Below are 23,980 nucleotides of genomic sequence, written 5' to 3'. Positions count from 1 at the left end.
CTTAGTTTATATATACAGTATATATACAGTATATAGATATATATTCTGTTTAACAGAATTCAAATGAGTCCACTCTTTTGAAGCCACATCACGTTCCAATTTTTGTAACTCTTGGAGGGAAAGAGAGATGGGACGATTGTCAAGAGATGAATGATGACTCTAATGTAGTCCATTAAGAAAAAAAGAAAAACCTACAATATATATTTAATAAGGGTCTGGTGTGCTTGCTTCGATGAGAACATTTTCATTCTCATGATAATTTGAAAAATCAGCACAGTTCATGCCTGTTAGCCCTTGAGGAAACCTGGAGGCAAGGCAATGTGATCATGTACTGCTGTTTTGAGGAAAAGTGGTTGGGACGAGGGGCTGACAGATCTCATATCTTATTCACATGTGAGGATTAAAGAAGCAACTAACTCTGTTCCTTGGGAAAGCATCATTAAGAAGTTTATTATAGCCCTCCTGCTAGCCAACTCTAAAGGCAGGTTGATACACAACATACTGAATTTATACATATATGTATAATTCACTGACATTAAAATACAAGTAACATTTTAGATTGTGAGAGTTTTGTTGAGTATGTATTTTGTACTAATTAATACTACAAATATTCATCTCAGCCTTCCTCTTTTTTCATGTAAAACTTCCTTGAGTCTGACTAACAAACATTTGCATTCAGCCACTCTGCTTCAATGGTGGGATTTCCTGCTTGTCTCTTATCAGCTAGATCCTGAAACAATGAACTCTACCCACGCAAATTTGTACACTGGGCCTGTCTGTTTTGACCGCTGCTGTCCTCCTCATGGCTTTCCCCTCACGGCCAGATGTCCCTTTCTGGGCTGGAGCCAAAGGATTTAGAGTAGAGCAGGAAGAATGGCTTAAGAAATCAGATAACGTATCATCCATTACTGTATTTTGTAGCATGTGGCAAACCTGAGATCCAGCTTGCCTCCATTTCACAGTGAAGTCGAGATGGTGAATCACTTGTGACAACAGCCGCGGGGGATGACCTGCTATGAGCATTCACACACACAGATGGCTGGCACTGGACTTGAAATGTGATTATCATATGTCAGCCATGAAAAGATTTCCATGCATTACCATGCAGAATTTGAGAGATTTCAAATGAGCAAGGCTGCACAGAACGGCAGTGTGTAGAGCGTGATGCATGTCTAGGAGCAAGGACATAAGAAGGGACGACAAAAATTTAACTGGGAATTTATAATACACAATTTTATTTACATTGACACATGTAATAGCAACACATCAAATTTTTACACTGTAACACTAAAGCCTTTAATAAATATATAGCAAAATGCGGGAAAATTCTGAGGGGAGCAATGAGATGAAAAATAATCTCTATTATTCCTCTATTATATCTCCTTCCTAGTTCTAGTTAGTATTTTCATTTTTACTGATATTGCCATTAATATTGGTGATCAGATATGACCGTTAAGAGCAGTGTTTCTGTGGCAGATTCCAAGTGAACTGGCATGACTGGTTGAAATGATGAATTAGCCAAAATTAAAACATTTGCCAAAGCGAATCTCCTCCTTTTTAAGTTTCCATGGTGACAGAGATACAAGCAGCTTTTCCAGTTGAATCTACAGTTGGAAATCTGTGCACACATAAGAAAATACAGCACAATAAAATTCTGCATCAATGTACCACGTCTTCATTAAGATAAACATCTTCAAAAGCGTCAACATTATTTTACAATATACGCACATTTATATTTACAAAAAGACAGAGCAGTAAGACTGTGGGGTTTTAATAGCCTAAATGACTTGATGAATATTTAGTAGTGGCACCTCTTAACAGTAAATCTTTTAATTCAGCATTCATACCGACATGCACACAAAGACAAGCAGACGTGAACCCACTCTCTCTCTCTCTCTCACACACACACACACACGTTCATACACACAAACAGGACACTTTCCTGGTGCTCTTCACAACAACATCCACCAGTGAAGAAGAGGGGAATCATAATGGTCTGGACTGATACAGACTACTGGCTGAGAGGTGCTGAAAGTCCCACTTCTGATGGAGGAAACAGCTGGATACAAAGAAGAGAAGGACTGCTGGGAAACCAGCTACTGGCCGGAGAACAATGAGATGACCAACACACTGAAACTGAACTCTGCACCCAGTGTCGACATCTGAACAAAGAGCCTTGAAGACCCTCCGTTTTCCTCTGACTTGTCACCTTAGGGAATACTGCAGTCCACTTCATGGCATTTCATACATACGAGTGTCACGCTGACTTGACCATGATATATACTACACAACAGACAACTGCAGCAGCAGCATGGAGTAGCAAAAAACACACCAACTGCCTGTCAGCCAAAACATAAAGGTTCCCGTTTCCCGGTCCTTCGTGAAGGGAAAGAGAGTGAAAAGCAACGAAAACATATCTCAGGAATGGCAGTACCTGTCTCGTGCTTGTAAACAAAGATCATACACTGAATGTGGCAGGAGGGGAACCATATAAACCTGAACACTTATTTACACCTTTACAAGAGAACTCTCCAGCAGTCCAGCTGTCAAAAAGTGAAACTATACACCTGCTTTACCTGCCAATGTAACAAAGCTGAGACTAATGCTAAGAGCTATGAGCTTCAGAGTGTCTCCTTTGTTAAGCTCCTCCCATCTCATCATATTATAGCAATGACCATTATCATTACCTTCAGATATGTACACATATACAGTCAACAAGCACATAAATGAAAAGCTAGCGTACCATGTCTATACCATATCTCTGAAGACAACTGTGTGTAGAGTAATTGTGGGCTGATCCATAGTATGTGTTAATCAGATTCAGTAAAGACAGTTTTTTACTCTGTGGGTGGTAACATCCATCATAAAAAGAGCAGAAATGTATCTCCTAAAAGACTTTAAGCACTTATGGACTCTAAGCATGACCAACCATGCTGTCTAATAGCTTATATACCAGTGTCTTGATATCTCAATTTAAATTGGCCCCCAAAAAGTATTTCCTTCTCACAAACATAGATCTGAACAGTTGGAAATAATACTGACAATAAAGGAATAAAAAGAAACAAAAGCTGCATTACATGGTGTGTTGAATGATGTGAAGTTCAAGTGCCTCAAGTGCTTTTTTTTTTCCTCCAACAATTGCAACAGCCAACCAAAAATAAAAATGCTACATAAATTTCCATGACAGAAAAACAACAAAGAATAACAAAACACAAAATGTAAAAAGAAAATAAATCCAGTTGATAGAAAGTAAGAGTTATATATGGAGTGCCTAAAAAACAACAAAACAATGTTTATGAAATGTGTAGGAAAAATGTGACTGAAAAAACGGAAAATAACAAAACAGAGAACAGTGTAATAGTGTACTTAATGACAGTTTTAGAGTAACGGCTGATGTCCCTCCACCCTCCCCGGTACCTCAACATTTGCTGTGAGCAGGGAAGCATTAGTCCAACTGTCCTCCCTCTAATCAGTAGGCAATAATAGTGATAGCAATGATAAAAGCCATACGTCCTTTGTTGTTCTTTCTTGTAATAGATGGCAATTACCATTCCGTCTGCAACACATGACAACAAGTGCCGCTGGTACCGGGGCAGTGGGCGGGTGTAGTGGTTGGGTTATTTGTGGCGGAACATTACAGGCACTTTATGAGGCAGCCAGACAGGTTGGGTGGGTCCTTACACCCGTTGGGCTGTGAGGGTTGTCCCCTCCAGGAAGACCTCGTGCTGGATCAGTAAGGGCTGGGTTGGAGCGCTGTTAGTGCCTGCTGAGTTGAGACGGTGTAATGCTGTGCTCTGAGAACTGGGCTCCTCCCTGGCTCTGGGTGTCACAGGAAGCCTGAAGCTGAAGTTCAGATAAATCTGAAGATATGGAAGAATAAAGAGAGAGAGGACAGAGGGAACATAGTTTGTGAGGGCTGATACTGTTTACTGTTTCAGTTCTGCAATTTCAAACATCACAGAAATTTCAGTATTCATCTCACCTGCACAATTTGTCTATCTTTGGTGTTTGTGTGATGTATCATTACATCATGTGGATAAACTTTAGTGTCACATTTTGTGAGAAATACTTCACTTCACTTCACTGAGTGTGAGATGAGCTTCCAACCACTTAAATTATGAAGGTGGAACCATGAGACAGTTAGCTTAGCTTAGCATAAAGACTGGAAGCAGGGGGAAACAACTAGTCTCTGTCTAAAGTGAAACAACACTAAGTCTAGAGCCATGCTAGCAGTTGGCTGAGACTGCACTTAGGCACAGAAGTGCTTTGACCAAATGCTAACATAGTGATGTTTAGCAGGTATAATGTTTACCATAATCACCATTTTAGATTAGTGTGTTAGTATGCTGAAATCTGTTTGTTAGCAATAAATACACAATACAACAAAATCCATCAACCAACAGACACTGATATTGCCCTTCCCCCTGGGGCAGAAAGCAAAAAAATAATTGGCCTACCAGCACCTCTAAAGCTCATTATAACACAGTATATCTCAAAAATTGAAGTGAAAAACAAGTTGTGGTTCAGAAATAGTCAAGCACATAATGCTCCATAAAAGAACAACTTATTAGTCTGTCCATCCTTCTCATTCTCATGAATGCACTATCTCAATAGTGTCTTGATGGAATTTCTTCCAATTTGGCACAAATGTTCACTTGGACTCAAAGATTTTTGTGGTCAAAAGTCAAAGCTTTTTGGAAACACTTTTTTGGCCATAACTCAAGAATTAACTAATTAATTTCAGCTGGGTCAGTTGGCATACAACAAGAAGGTGGTAATTCTAGTTTCACTTTTTGTACGGATTAAACGAACAAGATGTAACATGTCAATTAACCTTTGAGCCAGGTTAGCTGTTTCTCCATTTATAGTGTTTATGTCAAGCTAAGATAACTATCTCCTGGTTTTAATCTCAGCAAGAAAGATAATAAGCACATTTCCCAACATTTTTCCAAAAAGCTATCCCTTTAAAGCTCATGTCCTGAAGGTTTTGCAAAGCTGTTGGGATGTAAGGACTGTCAAGAAAGAAATAGAGGCCCTGGTATGTAGGGTGAATGAATCAGATGAGCTGAGAGTTCAAACACATCTCCTCATGCTGTGAGAGGCCCCAGACCTTCAGCTGAATTATATGTGCACACTTGGAGGTGACTGTAAAAGCTGTTTTCCCACAAGAAGTTATACAGCAATCACACACAATCCCACCACCATGTTTGCCTCAGTCATGATCTACTCAGAGAAAAATTTTCATCAGAAAATACAAGAAGATAAAGAAAGTTTTGAGACGTTTTGAGAGTGAAATAAGCCCAGTGTCCATTAGCCTTGGTTCAGCATTTAGCATTCAAAACAATGCTAAGGTTCATGGCGCCCAATATGTTTTCTGTTTTTGTTATTTGTGGAGGCTAAAAGGTTCTTATATTAATATATTAATATTAATATAATATATATAATTAAGTATTACACGAGCCATGTCACATCAGGTTTTACCATTTTTAGGATGCCGAAGTTGTATCTATTTCACTACTTTATAATGTTGGCCTTTGAAGCCTTCTAAGGACATTCTTTTTTTAAGGAATGTAATTTTGAACCTTGCATGGTGAAAGTAAACAATCAAAGTGAAGCAACCTACATGCTTTGTGGCATCTGACAGCTGTTGTTCAATCCTTTCCACGACCTTCCTGAAGGGGGGTCTGTTGAAGGGGTCAGCATCCCAGCAGGACCTCATAATCTGATACCTGCACAGCAGCATACGAACACACAAACTTTTATTTGTCTACGGTTATTACATCCTCTTTTCTTTTTATTGTTTTCACTTCTCAGTTCCACCCTAAGAATTTTAAAATGTCCCCAGTTTTAGTTATGCTTGTGAAAAGCCAAATGCAACAGGATGAGAACAGGCTTCTTTTCAAATACTCAACATTTGCATTCTTTCATAGTCTCACCACCTCCATCTATCCAACCACGTCATCTCTCCTATGACCATTTTACGAACACTTGCATTTCACTTCAACACCTTTTACACACACACACACAGACACTCATATTTCACTTCAACAACAACTCACATTTCACTGGGTGCAAACTCTGGAGCGTCCATTCTGTATCCTTCCTTTATCAGTTTGTAGAACTTGGCATCCACAGGCATACCAGGATAAGGACTGTTTCCTACATTTAGCAGAGAGATTTGGTTACATTAGGCACTTCTGAAAATACACAGATAGCTAGACAGACAAACACTGACACACAATGGATGGATAGACATACCTAATGAGAAGATTTCCCAAAGCAAGATTCCATAGGACCATACATCACTTTCAAATGTGTACACGCACTCAAAAATACTTTCTGGAGACATCCATTTCACTGGCAGACGTGCCTGGAAGAGAAGCACTCAGTGAGATGAAGTCATTCAAATTTTTGTTTTGTGATTGGAGTCAGATGGAGGAAAATTTGTAACTGAGGACTGTTAAATGAACAGACTATACCAAAAGTCAGGTATGAACACAGCAACCCTGAGGCCCTGAAAACACACAGAGCTTGGATGTCATAGATCATAGTCAGCTCATCAGCTGTCACACACGTAAAGAGGGTTCTACCTATTCATTTGGCTGGCAATAACTGGCTGCCATGAACCAAAACAACAGTGTACTACACTTTGTCTTGAGACTAATGATTTCAGCTAAGTAGTATATTTGTCGCAATCAAGCAGGTCAGACAGTAGTTATTATAGGAAATTATTGCTTCATTTTGTGAGAGGAGGTCTTGGACAATGTAAATTTTAGAGGTATTCAGAAAACTCATAATGATAAATGAACTAGCTCTCTGGTAAGCTACATTGTACACAAAATCAAGTTCATCTTGCAGGTAAGTCTGCGGTTACATTAAAAGACCTATGGGTCCTAAAGCAAATATACAGTGCATTAAATGCTGGTTTTGGTTTTGCTATGTGAGCTAGAGGTACTTTCACAACTCTGGACTAGATTGCACCAGCTTTTTGAAAATCTATACAAGGTTTGTGTGTAATCTTTTTGGTAACTGGCAGCTAGTTTCAAACTAGTGATTCACTAAATCAAATGATACAATTAAAACTTACACTTATGAAATTTCTTAACTAATCAAGTCTTTGGTTAAGCATCATGAAATATAACATAACTAGGAAAAATAACAGGTTTGGCAGGGTAAATGATTTATTAAATTTGAGTGCCAAACCTATATAGATAGGCATCACTTTGTTTAATCTGTTATTTATTTATTAGCATATTTAGTACTGTACAGCTTAGAGTGAGTGGGACAATGAATAGACAACAATCAAGCGTCATGTCACATGTATCAACCATATTCCATATTGCCTCTTTTACTCTTTAGTTAGTTAGCACGCTTTGCATTAACTTTAGCTTTGCCAGTTGCTGGTTGGGTCAGTTGCAGTGCAATGGTTACACCTGGCACTGGTAGATGTAAATATTTTTAATAACTACTTATCTCTACATAAGAACTAGTTTGTGTGGTGACTTGTTTTAACTTAGTCATGTGTAAATCTTCACTTTACATTATAACCTATTGAGCTTGAGGAACCAGGACCCTAGCAAAAGTAACGTTAGCTAGATATTTTCCAGAAGTAGTAAGTCAAGGGCAACTGGACTTGTTTGAATAAACACATATGCAGCTAAAATTATCTTTCTAGTGAATTGGAACAATCCCAGGAGGAAGTTTGCTCAGACGTTACCTGTACAAGTAAATACATGATGGACCAACCACCAACACACAGATTTATTACTTAACAAATTGATTTTAGAGTTCAAAAGCAGATATGTTGAAGAAGGACTTTTATGATGCCCACCACTGGATGTATCTAGCTGCTGTCTCAAATTCCCAAGTGTCACACAGTTGGTACAGACTTACATTTCCTTTGACTACATAGTTGGAGTCTGTGGTGATGTCCCGGGCCAGGCCAAAATCACAGATCTTTGCCACTCTTCCTTGAGTCAGGAGGATATTTCTGGCTGCCAGGTCTCTGTGAATACACTGGAAAACAAATGAACCACTTCCTTTAATACATGATGATACATGTTATATACATGACCAATCAATAATTTAACATTAGTCAAGAATGAAGTACTTTTTCTAATGCATTTTGCTACTGAAGTTCCAGCACTTGAATCTGTAACACACCACCGCTGACACTGATATATGACACATACACTGGCCACTGTATCTTTGCCTGCACATCTAATAAATTTTTCAGCAACATGCTCCAACAGGAATTTTAGATCCCTTTACTACCTGTGGAAATTTGATACATGTGCTGCTTTTTTTTTTTTTTTTTTTTTTTTTAAAAAGTCAGATATCATCTATAAAAATTCATCAGAGAAGTCAGAGTATTATCCAGAAATCAAGTATGACAGTTGTTATTATGAAATCTGCACAATGAAATTTATGCTCACATTTTTGGAGGCTAAGAACTCCATGCCTTTAGCCACTTGGTATGAGAAACTGAGAAGGTCTTCTGTGTCCAGAGACAGACCATCCTCGTCAAACATCTCACTCTCTGCATCTGTTTCAACATAGGAGCCACCTGAGAGGACAAGAAGAATTGAAGATTATTTTTCTGAAACTGGATAAGAATTACCTCAACTGAGAAATTTGATGAATGGCTGGCTTGCTTGCCTTTGCGTAGTGAGCGTCTCTTCTCAGAGGACGAGCTGAAGGGAGGGTTGCCAGCAACAGAAGGCCTCATGGTCATGTAGCCATTCAAGCTGTCTCTGTGAAGAGGAAAGGAGCAGTCTGGTCTCAGCTGAGCACAGCCACACATAGGCACGGTGCTGTCCAAATACCCTCCTCCTACGCACGTTCTGGATAGTAAATACTAGTACTCTCTTTTCTCTACCACATTTTTGGACACAATAAACCAGTCTTGATACACAAAAAAGAACCTGACCCAGCTGTGTCTCTCTGCGGTGTGATATTGCGGTAGTAGCAGTCTTCCTCCATCTTAAAGCAGATGAAAGATTCTCTCTTTCGGCGTAGAAAGTTAAGAAGGTCTCCAAAGCAGCAGTACTCTGTTATCACAAGTGTAGGCCCTGCAGACAAAGAAACATTCTTCATGACAATGATGTTTCCAAATACATGACACATAGCTTTGAAGCACATAGCTTTGAGTAATATAGTGCAAGAAAGCACAGAATTTCAACATGATTTATAAACAATCTCTTAAGTTTCCAGTTACATTCCAGTTTTAAATGATAATGCGGTACAATATGGCTGCCACACCTCCAACAGTGCAGGCTCCCAGCAGGTTGACAATATTCATGTGGTTTCCCAAGTAACTGAGGACTTTCAGCTCTGACATCAGTGCCTCTTTCTCTGTGGCATGAGCGCTTGCTGTGGAAAATAAAATAATCAGTATTTAGTAAAAGGGATTCGTAGTAAACTGAGCTCAAGGTGTACTATGATTGCATATCATGAGCTGGCATTTGCAGTCAAAAAAGAGTTAGTTGCTGGAGACATATTGAAATAACAGGTTCCTGTATATGTTGATTTGGCAGCGGTGTGCAAACCACTGAATCCACATGTTACTGTAGCTGCCTGTCTCTGGGCACCTGCAGGCAAATAACTTTTTCATTTCAACTTACACGATCACTGCTGCCATGTAAATTTGTCACATAGTCAAAACAGCTATGCTTGTTCCATTTTGTCCCACTTGATCTGCATGTGTGTTGACGGTGCTTACATTTGAGCATTTTCACAGCCACTGTCATGACTGAATCTGCCTTGGAGAGCCCATATGCAGTGGCTTCCACCACTTTTCCGAATGCACCAGATCCCAGCGTCTTACCTGACGACAAGAAGACAGACACAAAACTGTTATTCCCCGTCCTGCTTCCCTCCCACAAGCTGGCCCCATGCCAGCGTTCCTAGGACAACACCAGTTTTAGCCCCCGGGCTGTGTATGAAGGCACCAGGACACGCAGGATCCTGTTTAAGGAGGTTTGTTAAAAACAACACCCAGAATATGTCAACAATATTATGTTTGCTGTGAGGGAGTGGGGTTTTGTCGTTAATGACCCGTGGAACTGGTTAGTCGGTAATGACCAGACACATGGCTCAAACCTTAATGCTGTGTCCATATACTCAGTAAACAGTGTCTGTCAATCAGCATGAAGTAGCCTGAGGGTGGCAGCGATAACGTCATGCCAACTGCACTGTTAGGCCTTATCACTGAAACAAACCTCTATTTATCTCCACATCAACCTGCTCCTACGGTGATTTACACCTAAGACATGACGGCCAGGATGAACATTGTGTCAGAAATGACAGATTAATGGAATTATGGGGGCCAAGATAAGGCACACACAGCAGATAATTTTGATGAAGGAGAGCATGTCGCTCACCGAAACGCAGGTTGTTCCGGGGAAACTCCCACTGATGATCGTACGGTAGCTGGGTGGGGTCAATGTACACGTAGTTGTTTCCATGGATGCCTTCAATAACTTTCCACTGAATCTGGTATTTGGGTTTCTGGAATGAATGCAGAAAAAAAGATAGTGAAACATAAACTACTGCTATAAATAAACTCATACTCAAGCTCATTTTTTGAAAGAGGGTGTGCCATGCGGGGAAAGTGCATAGCTGTCTTACCTGCATGTACTTGTAGAACAGCATGATGAGGACGAGACAGAGGATGCCTGCTGCTGTTACAGAGCCAATCAGCAGTGGGGTGAACAGATCATGGGGAACGATTCTCTCTGCAGGGAGACAGAAATGATGTGTTTGATACAAAAGCACTGACAATAGAGGCAGTCAGAGTGTTTACACTCTAAATGACATTGCAAAGGGGCATTAAGGTAAGCCAGAGAAGGCTAAGTCACAGTGAAGCCCACTTTGGTCAAATCACAGCACACTAATCCAATTATATATGTATATACATTGTAGTGTTCCCTGCTTTTGTCTTTGTTTTCAAATTCTGCATTTATTTTGTTTAACTGCTTAAAATCCCTTTTGATTTACAGTAATTTACTGTATCACTGCTGCTTTTACAGCTGTGCTGATGAGTAATTATATATAATCAGTGTTCTGTTCCTTTGTATCTGGCTGTTTGTGATGCCTTATTGTTTTGCTCCTCTGTACAGTGGGGTGTAATAAGCTCTTTAGAGATAAGAAGCTTTCTCTCCACTTCAAATCTGAGAATGCAGAGTCTGCAGGAACTAATCCCCTGTAAACCTGTCAGTGGTTTCTAAAGCTCTGTGTATTCTCTGCTGCAGCTCACTGACACCTCCAAGCCTCCCACAGCCCCAGAATGCCCAGCACCGCCAGGACTCCTACTGCGCTCCACACTCTCAGCGCCTCCGCCTGGTCTGCTGTTACTCTGCGAAGCGCAAAAATCCTGGGCACACGCTCCCGACGGCCTGTCTCGCCTGGCCGCGAAACACTCTCCTCCCTCATAATGCTCGCCCACATGCCCACTGTAGCCGCAGTTAGCCCCCAGTGTCCTGCATGAACCCGGGTTTCTAGGCTCAGGCAGGGACAACCTTTGCTGTACTTTCAGTTCCTGCACTCACGCCACTTTGAAGACATTGTACACCAGATGGGGAAGCCGTTACAACAGAGCGGATTTGGAGTCACAAAGTAAACAATGGACTAAAGCTAATTCCCATGTATAAATGACAACGTCATATCATATCTGAGGTATCTCTCCTTGCTAATGTTTACCTAAGATTACTGAGGACCAGCCTCCAGTTGTAAGACCACATTTAGTTAATCCTCAAAGTCATGCTTTTAGTAAATATTTTGAGCTATGGAATAAATCCCATATAGGGTTTACTGAGGGGCAGAGCTGAGATAACTTTGTTTTTTAGTCCACAGAGCAGGGAGTCACAGGCAGGTGACAGAACTTTAAGTGTCACTGAAATTACTCCAGTAAGTTTTACTGAGACTAAAATCAGGTGGACAAAGATTTGCAGTCTGAAAAAAAAAGATTCTCCCATCATGTCATGTCTTGTACTATTGACTCTGTTGAACTTAATTCTAATCTGAAGGCGAGGACATGCAGAGGATTACATCAATTCAGCAACACATGAGCCAAACATGTGTGTGGACCTGGATAAATACTGTATCCTACCCTTCGTGTGATATCTCTACTCACCACTGATAGAGAAGAGCGTGTAGGCCTGCTCTCCCTCCACCGTAGCCACACACTCCAGGGTGTTGAACCGTCCCCTGCTGATGTTCACACGACTCTCCACCTCCGTCTTCCCAAACATTGGGCTGAACAGTGTGACAGTGATGACATTGTGCTCCTCCTGGGTGGCATTCACCTGCTGGGAGCACCTGAATGCAGAAGATTATACACTGTTGACATAAGTGCTGATGGGATCACTGAACTATTCATCAATTGTCACTTGTCTGGACACTCAGGCATCTCTATCCTAAGTCTCTGCAAGACACACATTCCTCTCCTGAGTCAGGAAACAAGCTTGACTTCATGCAACATGCAAAAGCGTGTTCTCATGTTTCATCTTTTTTTGTTTTGTTGCCAGGAGTTAATTTCACCAGAAATCATATTAATAGGTCACGGGCTGACTCATGTCACATTGCTGTCTGTCTCTGTACAAACATCTGCGTGCCTCTATGTAATGGCTATTAAGTGGATCTGATTATAATTTAAAAAATGACTGGATAAAGTTTGGATAATCACATATGATTCATTGCCTGTGCTGCTTGGGATTGGTGTTGCTACAGCAACCAAGTGCTCCTCTGTCAACACATTTTATGTTTGACACGAGATGAGCCGTGTTCAGTTGTATCCAGGCAGATGTCCCGGGGCCCTACCAATCACAAATCAATTCTTTCCAATCCCCTGTCACATGAGGGTCCATCTTATCACTGTCAACCAATTACAAGTCAGCCCCGTCAAATCCCACAATCCCACATTCCACCGTCATCATCATTCCTCTATCCAATGTGTCTTTAGTGTGACCTTTAGAGATGCACTTCATGTGAGTTCTGTAAACTACAGATACAGTGAAAAATTGAAATGGTGGTGGTGGGGGGCGCTTGTAATAAATGGGAGGTGCTATGTGTAAATTCAATGTTGAAGCACCTTAAAATTTGCAGAAGTACAAGAAAGGTCTCCATATTAAACCAGTTTCCACGGCCTAAATGATCATCGATAACAAATATATATATCATAGTTTAACTGAAAAGACACCTCATATCAGTACTTACAGTAGAACACACAGACACACATGCCTCATTGCCATTGCAAAAGCCACGACATTTGTTAGCAGACATAAATCTAATAATTGGATTGCTGTAGAGCTTTTTATTTGGTAGATTACATAAGACAGAGCTGCTTTTGATTTTGGTTTGGCACGTTTTCTTTTGTTTAGTCAATTGATGACTAGTCTGCCTGAAATAATTTTCCAACACTCATAATTACTTAAGGCTGTGGTTCTGAAGATCAGCACAGTTATTACACAATAACAAAGTATTCTGTTTTGGATCATCTTTTCAAATCTTTTTAAAATTTTCAACTGAAGTAGAAATTAAGGGAACTTTTCACGGATATGGATAAATGTGAATATCCACTATATTTCTCACACTTATATTGTTTCTTAAGTCCTATCAAATTTAGCAATAATCAGAGTTTGAAAATAATCATTTTTATTTTATTTTATTTATTTTATTTATTTTTTTATTAAGAGATGAACATTAACAAACTTTGAGGGGGTAGTTTGATCACCTTTGACTGAGAGTGCCCTGGCAGGATAATCAAATAACACCTTAAATGAACTCTGATTGGTGCAGGGAGCTATGACAACACATTTCTCAATTCAATACTGCCCACTTCAAATCAGTGAGAACAGGAAAAACAGAGATGCAGAAATCTCTCATCAGAATTAATCAAAATGGCTCTAACTTAGGCAAAAATGTTCATTTCATGTAGGTGAATCAATCAACTGCTAGACAGAAGCTAATTGAGAAAATTGTTTTTCGGTGCTCTTAAAAATCTCACCTTATATACGGCTGCTCACAGTAGTACCAGGTGATCTGGGGGGCAGGAAACCCCTCTGCCACACAGCGTACCTGTCCGTCCACTGGGCCCTCTTGAGATACAATCTCAGGTTTACCTGACAAGTCAGAGTTAATGTCACAATATATCAAGTGAGCGATGAATGAGCGGTGAGTGTTTAGCTTGACATTTTATTCCATTGTATTGAACCTTAGTCAGGTATGAATGCTGCAGGGTGAGGTGAGGCGGAGAGCAAGACCTCATTTCAAAAAAGAAAAGGTCATCAGAGCCTATTTCCACATGTCAGCTACTGAAGATTAAAGCAGCGCGGAGTAATGAAATTCACTATGTAGCTTGAGGGAATAAAAAATCTTTAACAAAATCAATGACACAACTCACTCATCACAAAGATGGTGAACGTCTGATTTACTGATGCATTGCTGTTGGAGGCTCGAAAGGTGTAAACCCCTCCTTCTGACGTTTTCAGCCGCACCAGCCTCAGCTCACTGATGAACCTAAACGAAGACATTACATTTTTGGCATGAATACATTTATTGATTTGTACAAACTCATTGTAACAGCATTTCTATTAATGCTTTAATTGTGCCAAAATGGAGAAAAACTGATTCCAGTCATTCATGTCAAAGTTGCTTGAGAAAGAACTTGGAATGCTCAGATATTTGCATTTTCTTTTATACACATTTGTTAAATGACAGTATGCACATTCAGAGCATTAACAGAAAAATATTAACTCTTTGAAGTCTTTTTTGCATCAAATTATTTCTTGAGGCTACTTTAGAAATTGTTTTCCCCTGCTGTTATTGAAATTGATTTATTGATTTCTTTAACATAGTAAAAAGGTTTTAATAACTATGTTCCCACATGCACCATTTGCTTGGAGCTTTAAGGCCATGTCCTAGTCTTCCCAAATGAATGTTTCTAACAAACACCATGAAGTGTGAGCTAAAATACATTATGCTAAACATGCAGCCTTGAATAATATTGTGTAATATTTCATTCTGCAGCACTGAGTAACACTGTTAATATTTCATGGTTTCTTTTTCTGTGAAAGCTATTTACAATTAGACGGTTCCCACTTCACTAGAAACCCTGGGGCAGTTTTAGAATTTCAGCTGTATTTTTCAGGGAACTGTGACTAGCGCAGCTGTTGCAAAATCACCTGCAGCCAAACCAAAGGTGTAAAATTCCACTCCACAGGGGTAATGAGTATTTCATCTATGTGGTAAAACCAGGGTAAATTAGGCTCTTGGAGCAAGTGTGTGTTTGTGTGGTGCCTCACCTATATTCATGGCTGTGTGTGGTGATGACATGGTCGGTTGTGTTCCTCAGCTCACTGCCCATGAAGCTCCAGGAGAAGATGTGTGGTTTTGGATAAGCCTCCATGTCAACATTTAGGGACAAACTCTCCCCTGAGCGGACATGGATGGTTCTGTTGCTTGTGGGTGTTAAGTTGATGAATCCTTTGTCTGAAAAATAGAGAAATCAGATGTTACAGGATTTGCATTGGTAAAATTAAGATCTTATTTAGTCGGGTCAGTCCTGATTTCCTACAGACTTACTGGTGAATCACAGAGTAACCAAACATGAATATGAATACCACTCTCATATATGGCAATAGAAGACGGAAGTAAGTGTAAGAAGTGTAAGAATGTAAGAAGTGTAAGAAGTGTAAGAAGAGTTCTTTGTTTTATGTGGTTATGGGTCATCATTTGTACACTTTTGTGCAGATAGAACAAATGACATATAAAATGTTCATTAGTAAACTTTATAGAGGTTTGGTGGATTTTATCTGTTATACAGTCATACAGAGCCCTCTGTTTCCAGTCTGTATGCTAAGCTAAGCTAACCAACTGCTGGCAGTATCTTAACAGTTTTTCAGTTTATCAGTCTTCTCATCTAAAAGAAAGCAAACATGCATATTTCCATTAACATTCAATTTATAAGGAAAATTATTGAATTATTATGAAAATGTAAAGGTGCTGTCAGTACTTTTGTGTGGAGATGATGGAAATGACACTCAGGACAAAGGAAACACAAGAAAGAAAGAAGACATTGACTGCGGCTTTAACTAAAAGCAAATCCTTTCATAGACTCACCATAAACATCGAGCCACACTGACTGCGTGCTGACCCCTTTTTCATTCTCAGCTTCACATTGGTACCTCCCAGCGTCTTGTGGCCCGACCACTGCGATTTGCAGCGTGGAGCTGCGCACATGAGTGAAGTTCTCCGTCAGGATACGTGAAGCACCGTCAACCTTTGCTGGTTGCTGTGGATACCAGACGGCACCCTGTCAACGCCCAGAGATCTCTAGAGATTAACCCCGTCTGCATGTCTATCCTTGCCAAGCACACAAATGACTGACACAGACACACATCTGCCATGTGAGCATGCACACGTACGTATGCACACGGCTGTCCACATAGTGCACACACAGCCAAGATCCTGCAGCTCAGACAGCATGAACTTTGACCCCTGTCACTCCTGTTCATATGAACAGACAACCACTGAAACCAGGTGCACAGGAGGTAAAAACCTCAGTAGAGAGAAGAAGCAAAAAGTGGTTGAATGTAAATTAAAAAATTTTTTTTAAAGACATACAGAAAAGGTTTTCTTGTAATTAAAAAACCTTCAGTTTTTGACATAATTTGTGACAGCTTGACTGTGACCGATTTCAAGGCAACAAATAATGTAGTTGGCAGGTAGTTTATGTCCGACATCGCACTTATTTTCCAGCCCTAATTAAAGGTGATGTATAAACTAGAAAAATAACACTACAGGCCCCCAGGACAGTGACATTTAGTGGCTGACTCTTCAGTCAAAAATCTCTTTGAGGTAATCAAAGCTCTAGCAGATCTTACAAGGCAATATGCAGTACTCAATCCACAGTATTTTCATACAACTCAATACACAAAAATAACTCCACCAACAAGAATCTAACAGAATCTTTCCCCCAGCAGCACAGCACAGAGCGGAGAAAAGGCAGAAGGGTCTCACCGAGCCAGGTGGCTTCACCCACTGGACCTTTATGTCTCCATTGACATTGGTGGTGTTGCAGGTGAGGGAGAGACTCTCATTCAGAGTGAGAATCACTCTTTTGGGGGCCTGCATCTCAATGACAGGTGGAGCAACGGGGACTGAAAAAAAAAGATTTGAATTTACAGGTGTGTCAGGGAACTTTTGATACAAGTACAACAACGCATCCGTGCATTCGCACCACTTTACCTGGTTTCACTGTCAGGTAGTAGTCGCGTGACCTGATGTGCTTTTCCCTGAGTTTTCCTGTACACACATAGCAACCTTCGTAGGCCTTTTGGGTGTTGTGGATTATGATGCCTTGCTCCAGGCTCGCACTATACTGAAGACCAGAGGCCAGAGCACTACTGGAGCATGTTTCCAGGCGCAGACTGTCCAGACTTGGATCTGTTGCCAGGCAGGGGATGGAAGCAGTGTCTCCCACACGAGTGAGAATGTTGAACACCATTGATTTTCTGAAGGGACTGTCAGGATCTGCCAAAAAATGCAAACGCATATCAGAGGTGGTTCCAGAAGCGCAAGTAGGGTTGCAGACTGAGTTGTGGAAGCTTCAGTTTGTGACACCCATTATATAACAACGTTACACTGTATAATATATACTAACTTTTCTCTAACCATTTCTGTTATGGAAGTGTTATCTTAACTTCTTGTCATATGATTACTATGAAATGCCTGCTTTTTCATAACTGAATTTGCTTGGCAGGCTCATCTGCTCCATTACATATAGATAGGGCAATGGATAGTGAGGAGAATGCGTTTGTGGTAACATGTCTTTAATAGTAAAAGCACGTCCAATCAGCTGTTGGTATGCACATTTTCAATTTTTTGCAGGTTATTTTTTGAGGTGCAACAACGTGCAATGGTAAGAGACCATTAGCAAATACATCATGATGTACATGAAGCATGTGACTTCAACATCCATTGACTCTTTTCCCTCCATTGCAGAGATGAAAAATTGGGTTAAAACATCTAACCTGTGTGAACCAATAAGGAGACTGTACTGTTCCTCAAATTATGAAACATACAGAAATGCCATATTCCCATCATGCTCTTGCTTTGTTTTAGTTAATTTGAGGTTTGTATGTAATTCTTTAAATATCATCTTGTCATCTTGTAGCACCATCTCCTTCTGACATGACTGACTGGTACTCAACTAGAAAATTAGTGCACCTGTTAGTGCATTTTCTTTCTTTCTTTTCTCATAATTTGGATCTAAACTTTGCAACTTAACATTTTCATACAGGACCGCATTTTTGATAACAATCCTGGTCAACAGTTTTTCAACGTCTCTATATAGTAGTTTTGGTCGGCCATTCTCATGCTGGATTCAAATGAAATTGCTTTCATACCCTCAAGAGATTCACAATGTAATCCAGTGTAATTTTATCTCACTAGCCAGTTTACCATCCAGTCAGATGCCATTTAACCAGTGCAGAAGAAGGGCACAACAAGATGATGTCATTAAAAGTGTGATGGATGGAAACAGGGCATTTATGTTTGTTTCATGTATTAATTTGATGAAACTTCCAGTCTCCTGATGTTTTCGTCTGCCACCATTTTTAGCCCCTTCAATGGAGCTTAAGCTTCAGTGGATGTAAAAGTCATATGTACGTCATGATTTACTCTCTCAGTGTTTTTCCATTGCACTTTGTTGCATTTTTCAATCAATGCATCAATGCAATGACATAAATGCTGCTCAGGGAGTGTTTTGCTGTTCCCAGAATCTGGAACCTGTCACATTAAGCCACTTCAATCAAATATTACTTTAAAGTTTACCTCCTGCACAAATTAATCAGCAGACTATGTCGTTTTTATTGATGCTACACCTGAGCCTCTCATCTAAAAAGTAGTCATGGCTCAGTACCTCAAAGGTAGATGTGCGGATTGTGGAGTGAATGATCAGCACATGATAAGAGCCTGCAGTGATGGCACTGGGCCAAGGGAATGTGAAGTCACATAAAGGAGGACATCCAGTAAACAGTAACAGTCTTACACTCAATAAATAGCTACAGTATCTACTGTACCTGTCCGGGGCAAAGTTACAAACACCTTCTTCTGCAAACACACCCACACACACTGATCCCTGTCTCTGCAGTGAAAAGTGCCAAAATATTTCTTCTGCTCTACCCTGCAGTCTTTTTCCACCTGCTCTAGATTTCAGTCCTTCTTTCTTGTCTCTCTCTCTACACACTCTACAGCACATTTAATCACCAAAATATATTCCCACATAGACGGTTGCATCCAGCTACCTCTAACATAGATGTAGATGGAGGCTTGCTCCCCAGAGCTCTTCTCCAGGCAGATGTAGCGGCCCATGTGAAGAGGCTGAGCCCTGGTGACGTGCAGCGTGGACATCCCATCGATCTTTTTCTCCCCCCGCAGCTTCACATTCGGTCGGTCTTCCCGCTGCCACTGCATCTCCTTCTCACCGTGGCAATGCAGATTGAATGGTTTGTTGAGATCGATGACAAGGCGGCCGTGCTCAATGGGGGTGATAGTGGGCTTTGTGTTGCCTATAACAAGATAAAGAGGATATTCAGTTGCGCAGCAAACATGTGAAAATCATCATAAGTTGTGTTATTTATGTGTTACAAAGCAGCCCTGTTTTACCACCATGGTGGAAAAATCACGCATGATCATGGCCACATAATGACATATTCAATCAGAAGAGAAGTGCCTTTGAAACACTGAAGTAAGATTAAAAGTTTTGATGGATCAGGGTCTTTTAAAGTTTTAGACTTTTTAAGGGATATTCTTGTGACCTCTTAAACTTGTTATTGGACCTTTTCCGGTTCCCACTGTGGTAAAGGTCTGTCTATATTTAAGTAACTAAAATATGATTACCATGGTCATATTAGAGACATAACAAATATTTTTCATCTACAACTGTGAATCATAATTTTGCTTATTCCTGTATTATAGAATTTTTTTTTAATATTACAGATTGAGTCTTTAAACATTATAATGCAGGCAAGGATGCTTGGTGTGACATCATGTATTGACATCTGAGCAGATCTGAGCAGATCTCTGTAATCATTCAAGTAAACATGAAATCTTCTTCCGCATTACACCAGTCAGGGTAAAAAATAAAACAATAACTGTACATGAGCTGGGACATGATGGGTACTGTCGAGAGGATGCCTTCTAATAAGGGCGGTAACTCCGAGATTTAATCTGCTGCACCAACTGAAAACAGGTGTGGGGAAAGTACACGAATAATGTTTTTGTTCGCTGAGGAAAAAAAAAAAAAAAAAATCACCAAGATGGGGGCACTCGACCCCCACTTTCTTTATTGATGTCGGTTGTGATAAACACCACAGGACTGTGGCTGCGTCTTCCACTGGCGGGAGTAAAGTTGGGGTGTGAAACGGGTTGCTGCTGACAAAGATGCTACAGATGATGCAATAAATAAACTTACATTTCATATATGAGATGTAAATGTTCCCGTTGACCTTAAGCTTCACTGTCGAGATCCAGTGGATCTGCTGTGAAGGGAGAGGGGTGTGGTGGCAGACTTATCTGAAACGCCTAAATTCGTGGAATCACAGAACAGCAAACAACAATGTATCATTGTGTAGAGAAGGGTCTGTTTAGAGACTGTTAATAAAGGTACCAGCTTCTGTGTTTGCAGATCCTTTGCATCTTTGCGTAAATATTTGACTACCAACTGTGGAATTTAACGTAAAGGCTTGGTTATCAGCATGGGGAGAGATAGGGACAGCATGTTCTCCTTGTCATTACTGAAATGTTTCTTCAGTGTGTTTGTATATGTCCTGAATAATCACAGAGCGTAAGAAAACACTGGAAAAGTTACAGCAATTAGATCTGAAGCCATGTGTAAACGGGCTTAGGGCAAATTTCGTGGCGTGCTCACATGACAGGTAAGGCTTGTACACTGCCTGGAAGATGTGGCAGTCATTCAAATTCCCTGATGATATCAACACAACAACATCAACGGCCTCCCATGGGCACATCATATGTTATCAAGCTGTCGGTCAGATGGAAATAGGGGCAGAAAATAGAGCCCACCTGATGTTGCCCGGAGCGGCACGAGATTCCGCAGGCGCTCCGAGGGCGCAAAGCAGCGCAAAGTTAAACAGCAACACACTGTGGTTCACCGCTTGTTTCAGCTGAGGCGGCTCGCCAAGACAGCTTTCCATAAATTTGCGAGCTATCTTTGGGGAAATCCCAAAGTCTGTTTCCTGACATTTGTAGGACGACTTTGCCTATGAACAGACAAATAAACCCTTAAAATTGAACCCTGAAATAAAAATAACACAGTGAGACGAAGTATTTGTGTAAAAAGGCAGTTGAAATATAATTAGGTGTTTATGGACCTTGACCTTTGCAGCGAGACTCTGAAGATGAAGCCAAGCCGTAATAGCTGCAATGTGTTTTCAGAATCCATCCCCGAAGCAAATCTCAACAAAACCAATACAGACTGTGGGGAAAATACTCTGAGGTGTTCGGACAAGATTTATCCAGAAAGTGAGAAATTACGTAAGCGTGCTAAACAGTCCTGAATGCAGCAGCTGCTCGTCTGCATGCTTCCCAGGAATGAAGAGTTGCCCAGATATTTCCATATCGACGGTTATGTGCAAGTCAAAGGGGAGAAAACCGCATGAACCTTTATCGAACATAACACGACCTGAAAGTCTCTGTGCATCGCACTCGTGTACAGCCCATTATTCAGCATCCTACTTTAATTCCACTGTTTGATTACTTTTTTGTTAATGGCGCTCTGTTCTCAGAATAAAACCTAAATTATTAAAGTGGCACACTTGGTATCCAGATCATCAGCCAAAGTATCCACTTTCCTCATTAGGTTTCAGTGACTTCAGATACGATTGCACCGTTTCCCAGAACAAAGGAAAGTGTGGAGAAATGTCTCATGAAGGCGATGCGGAGCAAGTGGAGCAAATCATTCCACTATGATATGGATTATCTTTGTCTTACAGGGGGCTAAGGGGAGCTGAATACCTGTCGTAGTAAACACAGCCAAGCCTTTCGTTGTTCAAAAGTGAACAGCAACAAGTTGCCTGCGTAAAGTGGCGCATCAAGTGCAAATGCTCAGTCTTACCTGGATGGAAGGTTAACTGTAAAAAGACAGACAGCAGTATCCAGTGGTATTCCATAGTTATTATTCCATGGGTCTAGCTGTGAAGGTGAGCCAGTGCCTTTCTGGTTAAGGTCGCTCTACTCTACTCGCCGAGCGCGTCGGAGTTGTGGGAAGTTGACTGCGGGCTCTGATAGAGACGCGCTCACAAGTCTTTAAAGGCACAGATGCTCAACTCGCAACAGCAGCCGTCGCCTATCTGCAAACATGCTGTGTTCCCTGAGCGCGCCAGAGGGGAGGCCAGGTATCTCTGACTGACTGTGGCGTCAACAACATGTTTATAGGAGCCAGTGGTGGAGCCTATTATTCACACGTTACACACAGAGAGGGAGGTGTTTGGGACCCGTTGTCTGCTTCACCGACAAGAAAACCGAGCTCAGACGCCTGATCAAGACAAAGATATAAGCATCCAGTTCAGTGTTCACGTCTTTTTGATCTGGTCCGAAGAATTACACGGAATATACAAGTGAATAATATCTTTTCATCTAGCGTACGTGATCCTACTGCAAATTACTTCAAACCGTTTAGAATAAATAGAATTAAGACCATATTACACCATTACAGACAATTTCAACAAAGTTTCATTAGTACTTTTAATGACATTTTAGTAATTTAACTGAAAAACATTAGCCGGTAAAAAAAAAAAAAGAAGAAGAAGAAGAAGAAGAAGAAGACCACATAACGACCCCTTGGTTTTATCTCCCCTCTGAGCACGCACATGATAGTTTTTGAACACTGGCGCGCACTCAGACGTTCCCAGAGGTGGCCTTGTTTTTCCACTGACTCGCACGGTATAGTCCTGATGTATACTTTTATTGGAGACAGCTGTTTGCCCTGGTAATTCTTTTAATCACCCATCTCCCCTTGTGATGATACACATACATAGAGTTACCCTCTGAGTGACTTTCAGGGGAAATCATTGGGGTAAATTAGAAAAAAAGGCATTTTAATTTTCTGTTTATTTATTTTTATTTATCTGATTATCCAGTGATGTGCACTATTTGTGAAATATTACAACATCTGGAGTTGTGCATTTTAAGTGGTTTAATTGTTGAATCAGACCTTACACTTTGCAATTTTCAGCAATAGTTGAAACAAAAAGATAACTACTGCTGATGGAGTGCTTTAACTAAAGGCCAAAAAGCCCTTGAATGACCACTCCAGCAATTGGTTTTGCACTTCCATTAAGTTGGGCGACTTGTGAGAGACTGATTAAAAGAAGAATGGTCAAAAATGAAGCAGCAGAAGCCAAGATATCTTGGCTTTTACTCCTTAATAAGAGTCAAGTGCCTGCTCCTTCAGTTCCTATAATGCACCTCAGTGGTATCTCCCATGCCTGCCTCTTAACTGTTTTCACAGGCTGAGCAGTCCTCTCAATGATATGTGAACTGCCTTAAGGGTAAAATTGTTGGAATGCACCTTTAAGTCATTAAAAAGACAAATCACATATTATATAATTACCTCTGTTTATTTATGCCTCCATCTCATATATTTAGCATAATTTAACTCGGCTCTTTATGTTGGTTCCCTTGACATATACACATTTTCACATTCTCTGAAAAATATGGCCAACACATGCAAATGACTTTGGCTTTGGGTGTGGCTTAAACCAACCCCAAACCACATACATCAACAACAATACACATAATCTAGACACTCTGTGATTAATGTGAAACTTGGTTTACTTGCTGAACAAATGACAACAAAGAGTTCTGCTGTGGCATTTTTAACCTGAGGCCAAAAAATCTCCAAAGCCATTCAGACCAATGCCATGAAATCTAATCCTCATGCTTAGGAAGCAGGTAA

The 23,980-nt window shown here is 40.5% G+C and overlaps 1 protein-coding gene across 2 annotated transcripts; it reads right to left on the bottom strand.

Annotated features, from left to right (window-relative positions):
* Positions 1-1,206: 1,206 nt before the first annotated feature.
* Positions 1,207-22,433, bottom strand: kita (KIT proto-oncogene, receptor tyrosine kinase a). Of its 2 annotated transcripts, none has more exons than XM_018670263.2 (21): positions 22,139-22,433; positions 19,308-19,571; positions 17,248-17,532; positions 17,020-17,159; positions 16,120-16,312; positions 15,303-15,489; positions 14,402-14,517; positions 14,006-14,120; positions 12,134-12,318; positions 10,630-10,736; positions 10,383-10,509; positions 9,722-9,826; positions 9,262-9,372; positions 8,930-9,071; positions 8,659-8,753; positions 8,436-8,566; positions 7,894-8,016; positions 6,259-6,370; positions 6,060-6,159; positions 5,624-5,729; positions 1,207-3,860 (listed from the first exon to the last, which is right to left on the bottom strand). In XM_018670263.2, the coding sequence occupies exons 1-21, from the start codon at positions 22,191-22,193 to the stop codon at positions 3,678-3,680; spliced, it is 2,982 nt and encodes a 993-aa protein (XP_018525779.1). In that variant the 5' UTR covers positions 22,194-22,433; the 3' UTR covers positions 1,207-3,677. The 2 variants fall into 2 exon arrangements, with proteins under 2 accessions (XP_018525779.1, XP_018525780.1); XM_018670264.2 differs by having other exon boundaries at positions 16,120-16,291.
* Between the last annotated feature and the right edge of the window lie 1,547 nt (positions 22,434-23,980).

Source organism: Lates calcarifer, linkage group LG17, assembly GCF_001640805.2.
Source record: "Lates calcarifer isolate ASB-BC8 linkage group LG17, TLL_Latcal_v3, whole genome shotgun sequence".
Classification (NCBI taxonomy): Eukaryota; Metazoa; Chordata; class Actinopteri; family Centropomidae; genus Lates; species Lates calcarifer.
This window is presented reverse-complemented; position numbering and strand designations above follow the sequence as displayed.